We start from the raw sequence: 14,312 nt of genomic DNA, 5'->3' as shown, positions 1-14,312 counted from the left end.
AGAGACACTGAGAAAATTACTCAAAATATATAGTAAAAGAGTGAAGTGAAATCGCTCAGTCGTATCCGACTCTTTGCAACCCTATGGACTGTAGCCTACCAGTCTCCTCTGTCCATGGGATTTTCCAGGCAATAGTACTGGAACGGATTGCCATTTCCTTCTCCAGGGGTCTTGCCAACCCAGGGATCGAACCCAGGTCTCCCGCATTGTAGACAGATGCTTTACCCTCTGAGCCACCAGGGAAGCCCATAGTAAAAGAAACAAGGGAATTAAAATGGCACACTTGAAAATAATCTATTTAAAACAAAAGAAGGCAGTAATGCATGACTAGAAGGGAAACCAAAGACATAAGACATATATAAAACTGGAAAATGCAAATCTTTTTTTAAAAAGTCTTTATTTTATGTTGGCATATAGCCAACTAACAATGCTGTGATAGTTTCAGGTGCATAGCAAAGCAACTCAGCCACACACACATACATGTAGTCATTCTACCCCAAACTCCCCACCCATCCAGGTTGCTATATAACATTGAGCAGAGTTCCCTGTGCTATGCACTAGGTCCTTATTGGTTATCCATTTTAAATATAGCAGTGTGTACATGTAGATTCCAAACTCCCCATCTCTTCTGTCTACCCTTTCTTCCTGGTAACCATAAGTTTGCTCTCTGTGAGTCTGTTTCTGTTTTGTAAGTAAGTTTATTTGTATCATTTTTTTAGATTCCACATGTAAGTGATATCACCTTTCTCTCTCTCTGTCTTCACTCAGTATGACAATCTCTAGGTCCATCCATGTTGCTGCAAATGGCGTATTTCTTTCTTTTTAATGGCAGAATAATATAATTATATATATATATATATTTGTGTGTGTATATATATCTCCATTGTGTACATGTCCCACATCTTCTTTATCCATTTCTCTATGGACACAGGTTGCTTCCATATCTTGGCTATGGTAAACAGTGCTGCAGTGAACTATGGGTGCGTGGATCCTTTCCCATGTTTTTCTCTGGATATATGCCCAGGAGTGGGAGTCCAGGGTCATATGGTAGCCCTATTCTTAATTTTTTAAGGAACCTCCATACTGGTCTCCGTAGTGGCCGTACCAATTTACATTCCCACCAGCAGTGTAGGAGGGTTCCTTTTTCTCCAGCCCTCTCCAGCATCTATTATTTGTAGACTTTTTGATAATGGCCATTCTGACCAGTGTGAGGTGATAGATACCTCATTGTGTTTTTCATATGTCTTCTGCAAGTAGACCCCTTCTGTTGGCCCTTGCTGCACGGGCTGGGACACCTCTCCCCAACCCCTGCCACCACCTGCCACAGAAAGTTAAGTCTGAAGAGTAGGGGAAGAGAGAAACATGGCTATGAAGAGAAGGATCTACCTGGAACTGAGGAACCAGACTCTGGCAGCTATTTGAGAACTTGTCCTGGGCAACTGCAAGTCAAATGATGGGAAAATTGAGGACTTACTGGCTGAATTTGTGACCTTTGAACTCCTCAGTTTAGCAAATGTAGGCTTGATTTGAGTTTCAAATCTCCCCAAACTACCTAAATTGAAAAAACTTGAGTTCATATTAGCATAAAAGCTTTTTAAATTTCACACATCTAAACTGAAGTGGAAATAAACAGAATCAAGTATTGATACACACTACAATATAAATGAAGCTTAAAAACTTTATGCCAAGTGAAAGAAGCCAGACGCAAGAGGCCACATATCACATGCTTCCATTTCTATGAAATGTCTGAAATAGTCAAATCCATACAGACAGCAGATCAGTGGTTGCCAGAGACAGGGGAGATGCAGAATGACTAATGGCATCAGGGTTTCTTTGCAGGATTATGAAAATGTTCTGGAATTAGTGATAATGTTTGCACAAGTTTTCAAATATACTAAAATCCACTCAATGAATGCTTTAAAGGGGAGAATATATGGCATGTGAATTATATCTCAAAGAGCCTATCCAAACCAGAAGTCATTATACAAAAGCTATTACTTCAGGTCTGTGTCAGCCACCAGAGGAATGAGGAGAAATAAAAGCTTCTAAAAGCATTTGTCCCATTGCTGTTGACCCCTTTGAAGATGCTCCTTGCCCAAAAACAGTAAAGGATTTCAAGAGTTTTGAAGAGGGCCAAGTCTGCTTACTTAACATATGCTTTTAAATACTTTAATTAAAATCTGAAAAAAGAAGGGGCATAGACTGCATTGCTTGGAAGAAGTATTAAAGTGGGTAGATAAAATATGAGATGCAGGAACAATTATATCCTAATCATTGTTTGCCTCCTTATTAAGTAGTCTTTCCCAAAACTTACATCCTCTTTTATTTTCTTCCTGAAAACACAGTTTGTGTCTCGAGTCAATGGATAGTATTTTTTCCTTAAATGATTTTCTAAATCTCTCAAGTCAGTCAAGAAATTTTGAATAATTTATCTCCTTGTGTGACCTTTTCAGGTGTTACCACCAAACACAGGCTGTCTTCATATTGCTAGGGACTGTTCAGCTATATATTGCCATGAATCAAGCAGTGACATATACCATCCTTTTCAAAAACGTGAGCAGCTGAGAGCCAGCAGGTATATCATGAAACACACGTCAGAGGTTATCTGCGAGGTCATGGATCCTGAAGGAAATACCTTTCAGGTAAAGTGCATCATTAGTATGGAGAGAGAGGCAATGGGTTTGCTTTTGAGATATTTCACCCTAGAGAGCTCCCCAATAGCTTTTTATCTTAGCTGCCTTGGGATTCGTTATCTACTTACTGTCAGTGCTTTGGACAACAGCAATTAATGTCAGTAGCTTTAATTCTCGATTATGCTTCATTAGGGGATAGCAAATCCAACAATGAGGATGGTTGAAATGTTAAAGCCAAACAAATAATTAGAACAAAGGGGGAAAAAGTTACTAAACTTCTAAAAATAATGTCAACAATGAAGAATAATGTAAGAACGCTCTGTATCTGGGTTTAAGTGAGAGAAAATACATAAGACAGCAGGCAAGTCTGTTTGACTAGGTAGAGAGTCCTTAGAAATATTATCAGCGTGAGGGTTACAGGAGGGCTGAGGATGGGGAGGTGGGAAGCCTAGCTAGTCAGTGGTAGAGCTGACTTAGCTAGTCAGTGGTAGAGCTCTGTATTCTGTTTCTCTGTCCTTCCTCTTATTGCTAAGCCAGGCAGTGACAAACCATGGTCATTTGTTCATATGGGCCCTTGAGCTAAAAACGCAGGCTGACTGCATTTTACATTTTTAAATGGTTGGGAAAAATCAGAAGGAGAAGAGTATTTCATGACACAAAAAATTATAGGAAATTCAATTTCAGTGTCATTATATAAAGTTTTATTGGAACATAGCCATGCTCATTTGTTTACATATTTCCTGTGGCTGTTTTTGCATATAATGGCAGCATTGACTAGTTGCAACAAACTCTATGGCCTACAAACCCTAAAATATATACTATCTGGCCCTTGACAAGGAGAGGTCCACCAGCCCTTTCTCTAGGCACACTTTTTCCACTCCTCACCCCTTGGTGGAATTTCATGTGTTGGTTGGTGGGTGCTGAAGTTACTTTTTAGATTTGAAACCCTGACAAAGAGTCCCCAACTTTGTATGGGATGCAGACAAGGCCTGATCCAAGTTTGTTTTTCTGTGCTAAGTAAGTGAGACTCTTCGCAGCCTGAGTTCAGGCTACTAAGAGACTTTGATTTACAATGAACTGAAATTGAAACCTAAAGCCCAAACCCTCTAAGTTGAGATATCTAAGCCAAGCATTACTCTAGGCTTTGATGTTCTTCTTGTGCCTTCCCTTCAGTGGCCTTTCAGCCTAAACCACACTCTGTATCTTGACAGGAGCAATAGCTAGGAATGTACTTCTCAGAGTGAACCTCAATCTGTTCCCCAAGGTGGTCTATCCATGAGTCCTTAATTTGGGGTTAGAATCCATAGTCACTCTTAATATTTCAAGACAACTGTCACATGAGTAGTCTTTCCTCCATGTTTAAATTCTCAGTTCCCTGAACTTATCCTCAGAAGATAAGATTGTCCCCTGGTGTGCCCCTGCCATCTAGTCGCCTTCCTCTGATTGTATTCTGGTTTGTCTTCCCGTTTGTTTTCACATTCTCGGTGTAGTTTGTCAGTGAAGATGTGCTCCTAGGTTTTCACTTTTATTAATGCAGTCTCTTGGGGCTTTCCTGGTGGCTCAGCAGTAAAGAATCCACCTGCCAATATAGGAGATGTGGATTTGATCCCTGGGTTGGGAAGATCCCCTGGAGGAGGAAATGGCAACCTGCTCCAATATTCTTGCCTGGGAAATCCTATGGACAGAAGAGCCTGGTGAGCTACAGTCCATGGGGTTGCAAGAGTCAGACATGACTTTGTGGCTAAACAACAACAAAATACTTAGGGAATAATACCTTATACGTAAATATCTTTGATTTTCTGAATATCTAAAAGATTACCTGCTTTCTCAAATGAGATCAACAAAAATGTAAGCTGTATGGCTTTTTTTTTTTTAGTTGCTTATATACTGTGTCCCTTAGGTCATGGCTGATGGTAGTGCATCAACCATCCTACCTGAAAACAACTTGGAAGATGATTTAAATGCAAAAGCTGAAGGTTATGACAGTTTGTCATCTACTCACCTTCATAAGAATCATCTGCAAATCTATGGTGAACATGTCCCCAGGTAATATGATAAAAGTAAAACCATGACTTTGATTTTCAGTTCCCAGTTCAAGGAGCATTGTAGTTGAATGTGTCAAGGGATTAGATTTTTATTTCTGCAAACAGGTTTTTTGTTATCTATGCTGATGGATCAGGACTGGAGCTTCTTCGGGACAGTGACATAGAAGAGTACCTCTCCTTGGCATATGGAGAATCAACTACCGTAGTTCTTCAAGAGCCAGTACAGGAACAACCAGGTAGAGAGCCAGACTGGAAGTTGCTGTGTCCTTTACCAACTCTCATCCTCCATATCCAGTCTACCCTAATGTGGTCTCTATGTTTTCCCCTTTGCTCGCTTTTCAACTCTGCTTTCCACCTGGCCATGTCAGCCTGGTTGTACAGTGATGTATGTTTGTACCATGCTTTATCTAAGCATCAACCTATGTAAACTGTGTGAGTCCCTTTCCTACCTATAAGTAGATTCGTATCTGCATCTAGGCTTGTTAGGTAGATTTAGTTATGCACCTAAGTTCCTACTTATGTGTTAGTTTCATCTTGGTAGCAAAAAACAAAAGTGAGGTATGTTTCCTAACTTCATTTTTTGTCATTTTGATGGCGTTGCCTTGATGAATTTAGTATAACAAGAGAATAAGGTAGATTTGATGTGTCAGTTAGAAATTCAACCTGAAATATAGGATAAGTTATGTATTATATTCATTGGGCATTTACATATTTTCATTAATTTCAAAGAAATTAGGGTATGACTAAAAAATAGAGACATACATTGCATTAGGTATGAACCACTGTATATGTAACATGTGTATTTAAGCACAGAAAAAACAAACTTTCATGTTATCCATGCACCAAAGCAATATGCTGTGTCTATCTAGGTTTATGTGTGTGTTTCCTTTTTTATCTTTTCTCTGATTGGTGGGATATATTTTGTATTCATTTATGAGTATGCCCACCTCTATGTGCAGTTGTATCTTTGAATGCATCCATGTACATGTGTATGATGTAATAAATTTGCTCTTTCTCTATGAATATGGAAAGTGGGGAGCTCTGACTGGTTGTACAGTGTCTGTGTAGAACTGTGAGAGAATAAGAATTCATCTCAAATTGCTTCATTAGTCAGTCATTTAGCATCTACATGATAACCCACCATGTACCAAAACTTGGCTGGGTGTTAGGGATACAATGGTGAGCTAAGAGAGCAACAAACCCTACTTTCACAAAGCTTAGAGTCTAAGGAAAGAGATGGGCGTTAATTACATAGTCATGCAAATACCTGTATGATTATAAATTGAGATAAGGCCTATGGAGTAAAGGAATATGGTTCGATGAGAGCATCTAACAGGGCAGCCTGACATAATCTAGAAGGCTTTCCTGAAAACGCTCGAGCCAAGAACTGCTGGATAAATAGGCACTAATTAAAATGGGAGGAGGAGCTTTCTTGGAAGAGGGACTACAAAGCAGGAAGCTTGGAACTTTGGAGAACAGAGGAGAAAAGGCCAAAGGAGCCAAAGTATAGAAGGGAAAATAGCCCAAGTTGAGGAGGCAGGAGAAAACATTAAGGCCTCAGTTTTATCATATAAGTGATGGGAAGTCAAAGAAAAGTTTACATGGTAGGCTAACATAATCAGTCACCCTGCCTGTGGAAGGAGGTTCATTCACAGAGTAGAGGTGGGAAGAAAAGTTCATTGTTGCTGAGGTCCAAAACAGGGTCTCTCTGAGAGAAATAGTCTAAGGTTGGGTTAGTGGAGGGGAAAGAGGTAGATGAACTCAAAAAATGTTTAGTGGTAGAACTGACAGGACTTGCATGTGATTTCTGAAGGATGGTGAAGTGTCAATTAATGCTTTCAAGTGGTCTAAATCCAGCTTTTAGATGTTACTCTGACTAAAAGACTTTCCTTATTAGACCCCAAGGTCCTTAAGCATTATTGCTGTGCCTGGCTTATCAAATGTGTTTAATATTTGTCAAATTTCTCAGAGTATTTCTGACAGGTGACTCTCTGTGACCCAGGTGCCCTGAGCATCACCGTCCTTCGCCCTTTCTGTGAAGTGTCACCGTGGCTAATGAAGAAAGAATTAGATACGATTGTTCCTCCTAATCTCCAGTCAAGGACGTGGGAGACCTTTCCCTCAGTTCAGGTATAAATTTTTCTGCTGTGAAGTTACCATATATGCATATCCATCCATCCATGGACCAGCGCTCAGGTCTTCTCCTGTATATTCACGTCTTTTCATTCTTTTATAAATTGTTAATGGGATCAAGGAGTTTTATATTTGAATACTTTGACATTTGTAGATTTTGGAGAAATATACCTGACTAATCTCAATTTTATATTTTTAGCCTACATTGCTGGTTTGAACATCTTCCTATCATATAAAAATATCTACTCTGAGTAACCCATTACTGATATTATGCAATATAGAAAGCTCCCTTTCTCCTAATATTTGCTAGTTTTAACACACAATCTGGGGTCTTTCACTTTCCCTTTGTTCTTAATTTATTAACGCACAAACTGAGTATGTAAGAATAACGTGAAATATTAAATATAGGGACTCAGAATCTCATTGTTAAAAAGTAACCATTGTAATTTTATCAGCTTAGAGAAGCCTCACCTAAGATTTTTTTAAAGAATGAAAGAAAATATCTTGAGAAAGAATCATAAAGTCCTGCATCTTGCCAGATTTGTCATTTAATTTTGCAAGCAGTTTATGTAATATGTCCAGCAAATTGTCAAATGTTTAATTGTTAAATCAGTGAAGGCGTTGGTAACATGATCAGAGAAAGATAGTAGTGTGAAGTAAGGAGGATAATGTTTTTTAGTTATGATTATCTTGGTTTCTTTATCCAGTCTTATCGTAGTGGAACCACAGGTAATGAACACTTAAGATAGCAAAGATGTCCTAGCCCTCTGTTTTAGTTTGGTGCCTGTAATCAACATGGTGAATGAAGGTGATCTGAATTCTAATCTTGACTTTATCAATTATTAATGTGGAATTTGAGACAAGTCACCCTGGATCCCTACTTCCTTATTTGAAAATTGAAAGCTTACACCAAATGGTTTACTAAGGCTATCTCCAAGTTGAATGTATTTATTGCATTATGAGAAATAATATACCACATTTGAGATTAATGAAGGAAGTTCCTTCTCTTCCTCCAAAATTCTTATAGCAGTGTCTATGCCATGCGCGCTGCTGCCGCTGCTGCACACCAGATGGGCCTGACCCGTGGGCGCTGCCCCCACCCGCCTGCCACGTGAGCGCAGGGCCCGGGCCGCGTGGGACCATGGCCCTGTACTGCACGGAGGAGCGCGGCCAGCCCCACTCTCCCGATTACCGCCTCTTTTTCAAGAATGTAGCTGGCCACTACATTTCCCCCTTGCATGATATTCCTCTGAAGGTGGACTCTGATGAGGAAAATGGCATTCCTACAAAAAAAGCACCAAATGATGAATATGAGAATGTGTTTAACATGGTTGTAGAAGTACCTCGGTGGACAAATGCTAAAACGGAGATTGCCCCGAAGGAACCATTGACTCCCATCAAACAAGATGTAAAGGATGGCAAGCTTCACTATGTGGCAAATATCTTTCCTCACAAAGGTTATATATGGAATTATGGTGCCTTCCCTCAGACTTGGGAAGATCCCCATCGAAAAGATAAGAGCACAGACTGCTGTGGAGATAATGATCCTATAAGATACCAGAGGGAAAACCGGAAAACCAGTTTGCTTTTAATGGAGAATTCAAGAACAAGGCTTTTGCTCTTGAAGTCATTAAATCTACTCATGAATGTTGGAAAGCCTTGCTTATGGACGAGTGTGATGGCGGGGCTATAAATTGCACAAATGTGCGCGTATGTGATAGCCCTTTCCATTGCTCTTAAGAGGAAGCAAGATCATTAGTTGAATCGGTGTCGTTTTCATTGAATAAAGGAAGTAATGAAGAAGATTAAGTAGGGCACTTCCTTGGCAAGTGATTAGAACATCTGATGGCCTGCCATCAGGATCCCAGTCTCCAAGAACCTCCCCCAAGTGCTAGAAACAGGCAGAATTTGCTAATTAACTTCCTGTTGAAACTTCTTTTTTTTTTTTTCTTCAAGCTTTTTGCATATGCAATGTGTAAAAAAAATTGACTTTTTTTTTTAATTTTTATTTTTACTTTATTTTACTTTACAATACTGTATTGGTTTTGCCATACATTGACATGAATCCACCACGGGTGTACATGCGTGAAAAAACAAAATTCTTATAGCTGTGACCTCTGCCCAGTGGAGTGACCCAGCCCAGGCAAGCTCCTGAGTAGCTGTCACTGACCTTGCATTTGATACTGAAGAGCAACTTAAAATGAAACACATCAAACCCACACCATTCCTGAAAGTAATTACAAAAAAAAAAAAACACATAAGAGTTGTACATCTATGCAAGGCACACATTTCTGCCTGAGAGATCCTGGGAAGATTCTGGCAGCATGCTTAATCTTGAGTAAGCTCAAAGACCACCCAGATCTATGGCTTGATTTCTCTCTCAAAGGATCTCTCCCAGCTCAATTCCAAATGTCTTAGGCTCTCTGTGGGTATGAAGATATGTGTGTGTGCTAAATCACTTCAGTCATGTCCAGCTCTTTGTGACCCTATAGACTGTAGCCCACCAGGCTCCTCTGTCCTGGGAATTCTCTAGGGATTCTCTAGGGAAGAATACAGGAGTGGGAGGCCATTTCCCCCTCCAGTGGATCTTCCCAACCCAGGGATCAAACCGATGTCTCTTGCATCTCCTGCATTCTCAGGCAGGTTCTTTACCACTAGAGCCACCTGGGAAACCCAGGTAGTCTCATGCATTTGGCATAAACAAGGCTTCTGCTGCATCACCATGGAAACAGCATGGCTTAGCATTCCCTTAAATGCTTCCAGTAGGACATCAGGCAATGGCACCCCACTCCAGTACTCTTGCCTGGAAAATTCCATGGACGGAGGAGCCTGGTAGGCTGCAGTCCATGGGGTCGTGAAGAGTCGGACATGACTGAGCAACTTCAATTTGACTTTTCACTTTCATGCATTGGAGAAGGAAATGGCAACCCACTCCAGTGTTCTTGCCTAGAGAATCCCAGGGACAGGGGAGCCTGGTGGGCTGCCGTCTATGGGGTCGCACAGAGTCGGACACGACTGAAGCGACTTAGCAGCAGCAGCAGCAGCAGGACATCAGGACATTTTTAAATGTCCTTATTTTTGGTAACACATATAAAGAGGTAAACTTGTCCAGTTCATTCCCAATTTTCCTTATATTTGCAAAACTTTTTGAGAGCAGGGATCCCTTTTTTTAACTGTTATATTCACTAATGAGAGGTTCCTAGCATATAGTGTCTCAGTTCAGTTCAGTTCAGTCACTCAATCGTGTCTGACTCTGCAACCCCATGCAATGCAGCACGCCAACCTCCCTGTCCATCTCCAACTCCCAGAGGTTATTCAAATTCATGTCTATTGAGTCAGTGATGCCATCCAACCATCTCATCCTCTGTCATCCCCTTCTCATCCCACCTTCAATCTTTCCCAGCATCAGGGTCTTTTCAAATGAGTCAGTTCTTCACAACAGGTGGCCAAAGTACTGGAGTTTCAGCTTCAGCATCAGTCCCTCCAATGAACACCCAGGACTGATCTCCTTTAGGATGGACTGGTTGGACCTCCTTGCAGTACAAGGGATTCTCAAGAGTCTTCTCCAACACCACAGTTCAAAAGCATCAGTTCTTCAGTGCTCAGCTTTCTTCACAGCCCAACTCTCACATCCATACATGACTACTGGAAAAACCATAGCTTTAACTAGATGGACCTTTGTTGGCAAAGTAATGTCTCTGCTTTTTAATATGCTGTCTAGGTTGATCATAACTTTTCTTCCAAGGAACCAGCATCTTTTAATGTCATGGCTGCAGTCAGCATCTGCAGTGATTCTGGAGCCTAAAAAGATAAAGTCTGTCACTATTTCCACTGTTTCCCCATCTATTTCCCATGAAGTGATGGGACCAGATGCCATGATCTTAGTTTTCTGAATGCTGAGTTTTAAGCCAACTTTTTCACTCTCCTCTTTCACTTTCATCAAAAGGCTCTATAGTTCTTCTTCACTTTCTGCCGTAAGGATGGTGTCATCTGCATATCTGAGATTATTGGTATTTCTCCCAGAAATCTTGATTCCAGCTTCTGCTTCATCCAGCTCAGTGTTTCTTATGATGTGCTCTGCATAGAAGTTAAATAAGCAGGGTGACAATATATAGCCTTGATGTACTCCTTTCCCGTTTTGGAACCGGTCTGTTGTTCCATGTCCAGTTCTAACTGTTGCTTCTTGACCTGCACACAGATTTCTCAGGAGGCAGGTAAGGTCATCTGGTATTCCCATCTCTTTCAGAATTTTCCAGTTTGTTGTAATCCACACAGTCAAAGGCTTTGGCGTAGTCAATAAAGCACAAGTAGATGTTTTAATGGAACTCTCTCTGTTTTTCGATGATCCAAAGGCAATTTGATCTCTGGTTCCTCTGCCTTTTCTAAATTCAGCTGGAATATCTGGAAGTTCATAGTTCACATACTGTTGAAGCCTGGCTTGGAGCATTTTGACCATCACTTTGCTAGCGTGTGAGATGAGTGCAATTGTGTGGTAGTTTGAGCATAGTGTCTACATAATAAGTATGCAGCGGAATGTTAAAACATACTCATTTCTTTGATGGTGGTTTTGCTTATTTTGGTAACAGAAAAAAACTCCAGGACCTCCGTTTGGCACTCAGATTTGGAAGGGCCTCGACATTGGCTCCAAACAATTAGTGAACACTCCAGCCCCTATACTGGAGAGCCCCAATGTGCTACAGATACGCCAGTTCATCCAGCATGAGGTCATAAAGAATGAGGTGAAACTGAAACTGCAGCTTTCCCTGAAGGTAAGGAATTGCAGGTAACCTGACCAAAAGAACGGGGCAACCATTCCTCTTGGTTTCTTAAGGAACCTGAACTTACGGAATTGTACCAATATTTACTTAATGCAACACATGAATGCCAGTCTTCTAGGGGGTAGGAAGGTGAATGATGGAAAATGTTTCATGGTTCCCATAAGGTAGAGGAAGTATTAAGGCTCCAAAGATATTGAGAAGATAAGTACCTTTTTTAAATTTTATTTTTATTTTTAATTTTTTTAACGTTATTTTACTTTACAATACTGTATACCTTTTAAATGTGATTGCAGTATCGTTGTCCTCCTTTCTCACTCTACGGAAAACTGATCTAGTAACCTCTGGAAAAAGGTAGAACTGCATATTAACCTGATACTTGTCCCTAATGTAAGTTATTTCCTAGTTTTTCTCCTTCTGTGACCAGGCATGTTGTATTATATAACACTTCCTGAGCATTTCTGACAGACTGCTGACTGTGTGTTTATCAGTGGCAACTAGTTACTTGTTGAAAATGGGAAGCAATAGTATTCCCTGAATAATCTTCATTCTTCCATGGAAGAAAAGGATTCTGTTAGTCTTTGGAAACAATCTAAGCTTTTGTTAATATATAGTTCACTATTAAGCATGTGTGCAATGTCTCGCTGTCAAGTGTGTCAACTCCCTCAGAACATGTGCCGTATGTGGTTAGTTTATGGTTATAGATCCAATACTTGGCATACAGCGGGGGACTGTTATTCATGAAAATTCAAGTATTTATGGCTTTCAACAAAGGCATGAACTGAGCAACTTGCATTCATAAGTATCATCTTAAAGACTATACCTGCAAAGGACCCTAGAAATCATTTATCCCAACTCTGTCCATTTTATTGATGAGGACACTGAGTGAGAAGCTGGGCTTCTCTGAGGTCTTCAGACAGTTCTAATGGCCGGTGGCTCTTACAGCTTTACTATTGAGCTTTTCCGGTCTTTGCTTATTAACATATTAAGGAAAAGCCTTTCCAGATTGCTTGACTAGTAGCTGGTTGCTGAGCATTGTAAACTTACATATTCTTAACCTTTTTGTAATATTTCCAGTTGCTGTTAACTATTTTGTATCTCTCTCTAGCATACTTCTGTGTTTTATTGATTTCTTTTATTCTACTGACTTAGGACTATATAAACCATATTCTCAAGAAAGAAGATGAGTTTCAGGAAATGACAGTTAAAGATTCCAGAACTGAGGAGGAGAGAGGCAACGCTGCAGACCTCCTCAAGCTGGTTATGGTGAGAAAGAAATGTTTTCTAGTCCAGTGTTTTTTACTTTTGTTCCAGTATTCAATGCATCAAGACAAAATATTGCAAATAACAGCTATTTCTGTCGCTTTTATGAAGCTTTTTCTCCCTCCTTATAATTTCTTGTTTCTGTGGAACCCTGGTTCCTTATATGTATCACATTTTGTAAACGCTTTTTGAAAGAAAGTGAAAGTGAAGTCTCTTAGTTGATTCTGACTCTTTGTGACCCCGTGGACTCTTCCATCCATTGGATTTTCCAGGCAAAAATACTGGAGTTGGTTGCCATTTCCTTCAGGGGATCTTCCTGACCCAGGGATTGAACCCAGGTCTCCCACATTGCACGCAAATTCTTTTACCATCTGAGCCACCAGGGCATCCCAATATGATGCTTTTTAGTCTCTTCCTTAACTCATGAATAATTCTGAAGGCTCTTAAATAAAAGTTTTTATTGTCTTCAGAGAAGCTGGCATTCATTGGAATGTATGAATTAATAAATGAAATTGGAAGAAGGAAGAAAAAGCAATTTCTACACTTAAGTGTAGAATGATTTCCACTTTTAGAAAGTTGCTAAATGAAATAAATGACTAAAAGAAAAATCACTTTTTGTATCAGCATTAAAAACTAATTCATTTTACAGTAGTTTCCATAAAAGATCAATTTGCACATATAAAGAATCTTGCTAAACAAAGTAAATTTTGTATGTAATATGATAATTACTATTAAGGAACTCTCGCTTCATTTCAGTCTTTCCCTAAAATGGAGGAAACTACAAAAAGTCATGTTACTGAAGGTAATTATACTTAATATTTTTCTGTAAAATAGTTATAGATTTCAAAGAAGCAATCTTAAATATACTTCTCAGTTATTCTCTCATCTGATAGCAAAGTAGCGTATTCATATTTCTGTCGTCATATTGGCCATGTTGTACTGTAATGACATTTATATGCTTTCCTGTCTAAATTGTGAGAGTCTTAAAACATGATTGCCTCAAATTCATTTTTATCACATGTTGAGTGAAAAATGTTGACATTTGGCTTTTAAGTTAGTGTCAACTTGCATTTAGAACATAGCAAACATATAGGAAGGAAGCAGTCAACCAAATAACACCCTACCCCTAACACACACAGACACATACACAAAACGCTGGAGCAACTACATAGGTATAACAAAAACCTTGCCCTGTTTTACACTGCATGTAGCCCAAGCAGTCTACTTTCAGAAAGTAATTTATTTGGGGCTAGGTCAGGAAGCAACAATTAGAACTGGACATGGAACAACAGACTGGTTCCAAATAGGAAAAGGAGTACGTCAAGGCTGTATATTGTCACCCTGCTTATTTAACTTATATGCAGAATACATCTTGAGACACGCTGGTCTGAAAGAAGCACAAGCTGGAATCAAGATTGCTGGGAGAAATATCAATAACCTCAGATATGCAGGTGATACCACCC

At 39.8% G+C, this 14,312-nt stretch overlaps 1 protein-coding gene across 1 annotated transcript in view; it reads left to right on the top strand.

The window, feature by feature from the left end:
- The window catches only part of SPAG17 (sperm associated antigen 17), a 242,972-nt gene that overhangs the window by 195,695 nt on the left and 32,965 nt on the right, over positions 1-14,312 (top strand). Inside the window, exons 32-38 of the mRNA XM_018046513.1 lie at positions 2,454-2,642; positions 4,534-4,679; positions 4,784-4,914; positions 6,681-6,808; positions 11,398-11,580; positions 12,739-12,852; positions 13,606-13,651. Coding sequence (XP_017902002.1) covers positions 2,454-2,642; positions 4,534-4,679; positions 4,784-4,914; positions 6,681-6,808; positions 11,398-11,580; positions 12,739-12,852; positions 13,606-13,651 — 937 coding nt within the window. The remainder of the gene's footprint in view (positions 1-2,453; positions 2,643-4,533; positions 4,680-4,783; positions 4,915-6,680; positions 6,809-11,397; positions 11,581-12,738; positions 12,853-13,605; positions 13,652-14,312) is intronic.

Source organism: Capra hircus, chromosome 3 (assembly GCF_001704415.2).
Source record: "Capra hircus breed San Clemente chromosome 3, ASM170441v1, whole genome shotgun sequence".
In the NCBI taxonomy this organism is placed as follows: domain Eukaryota; kingdom Metazoa; phylum Chordata; class Mammalia; order Artiodactyla; family Bovidae; genus Capra; species Capra hircus.
The sequence above is the reverse complement of the archived record's forward strand: the minus strand, read 5'-3'. Positions and strand labels throughout refer to the sequence as shown.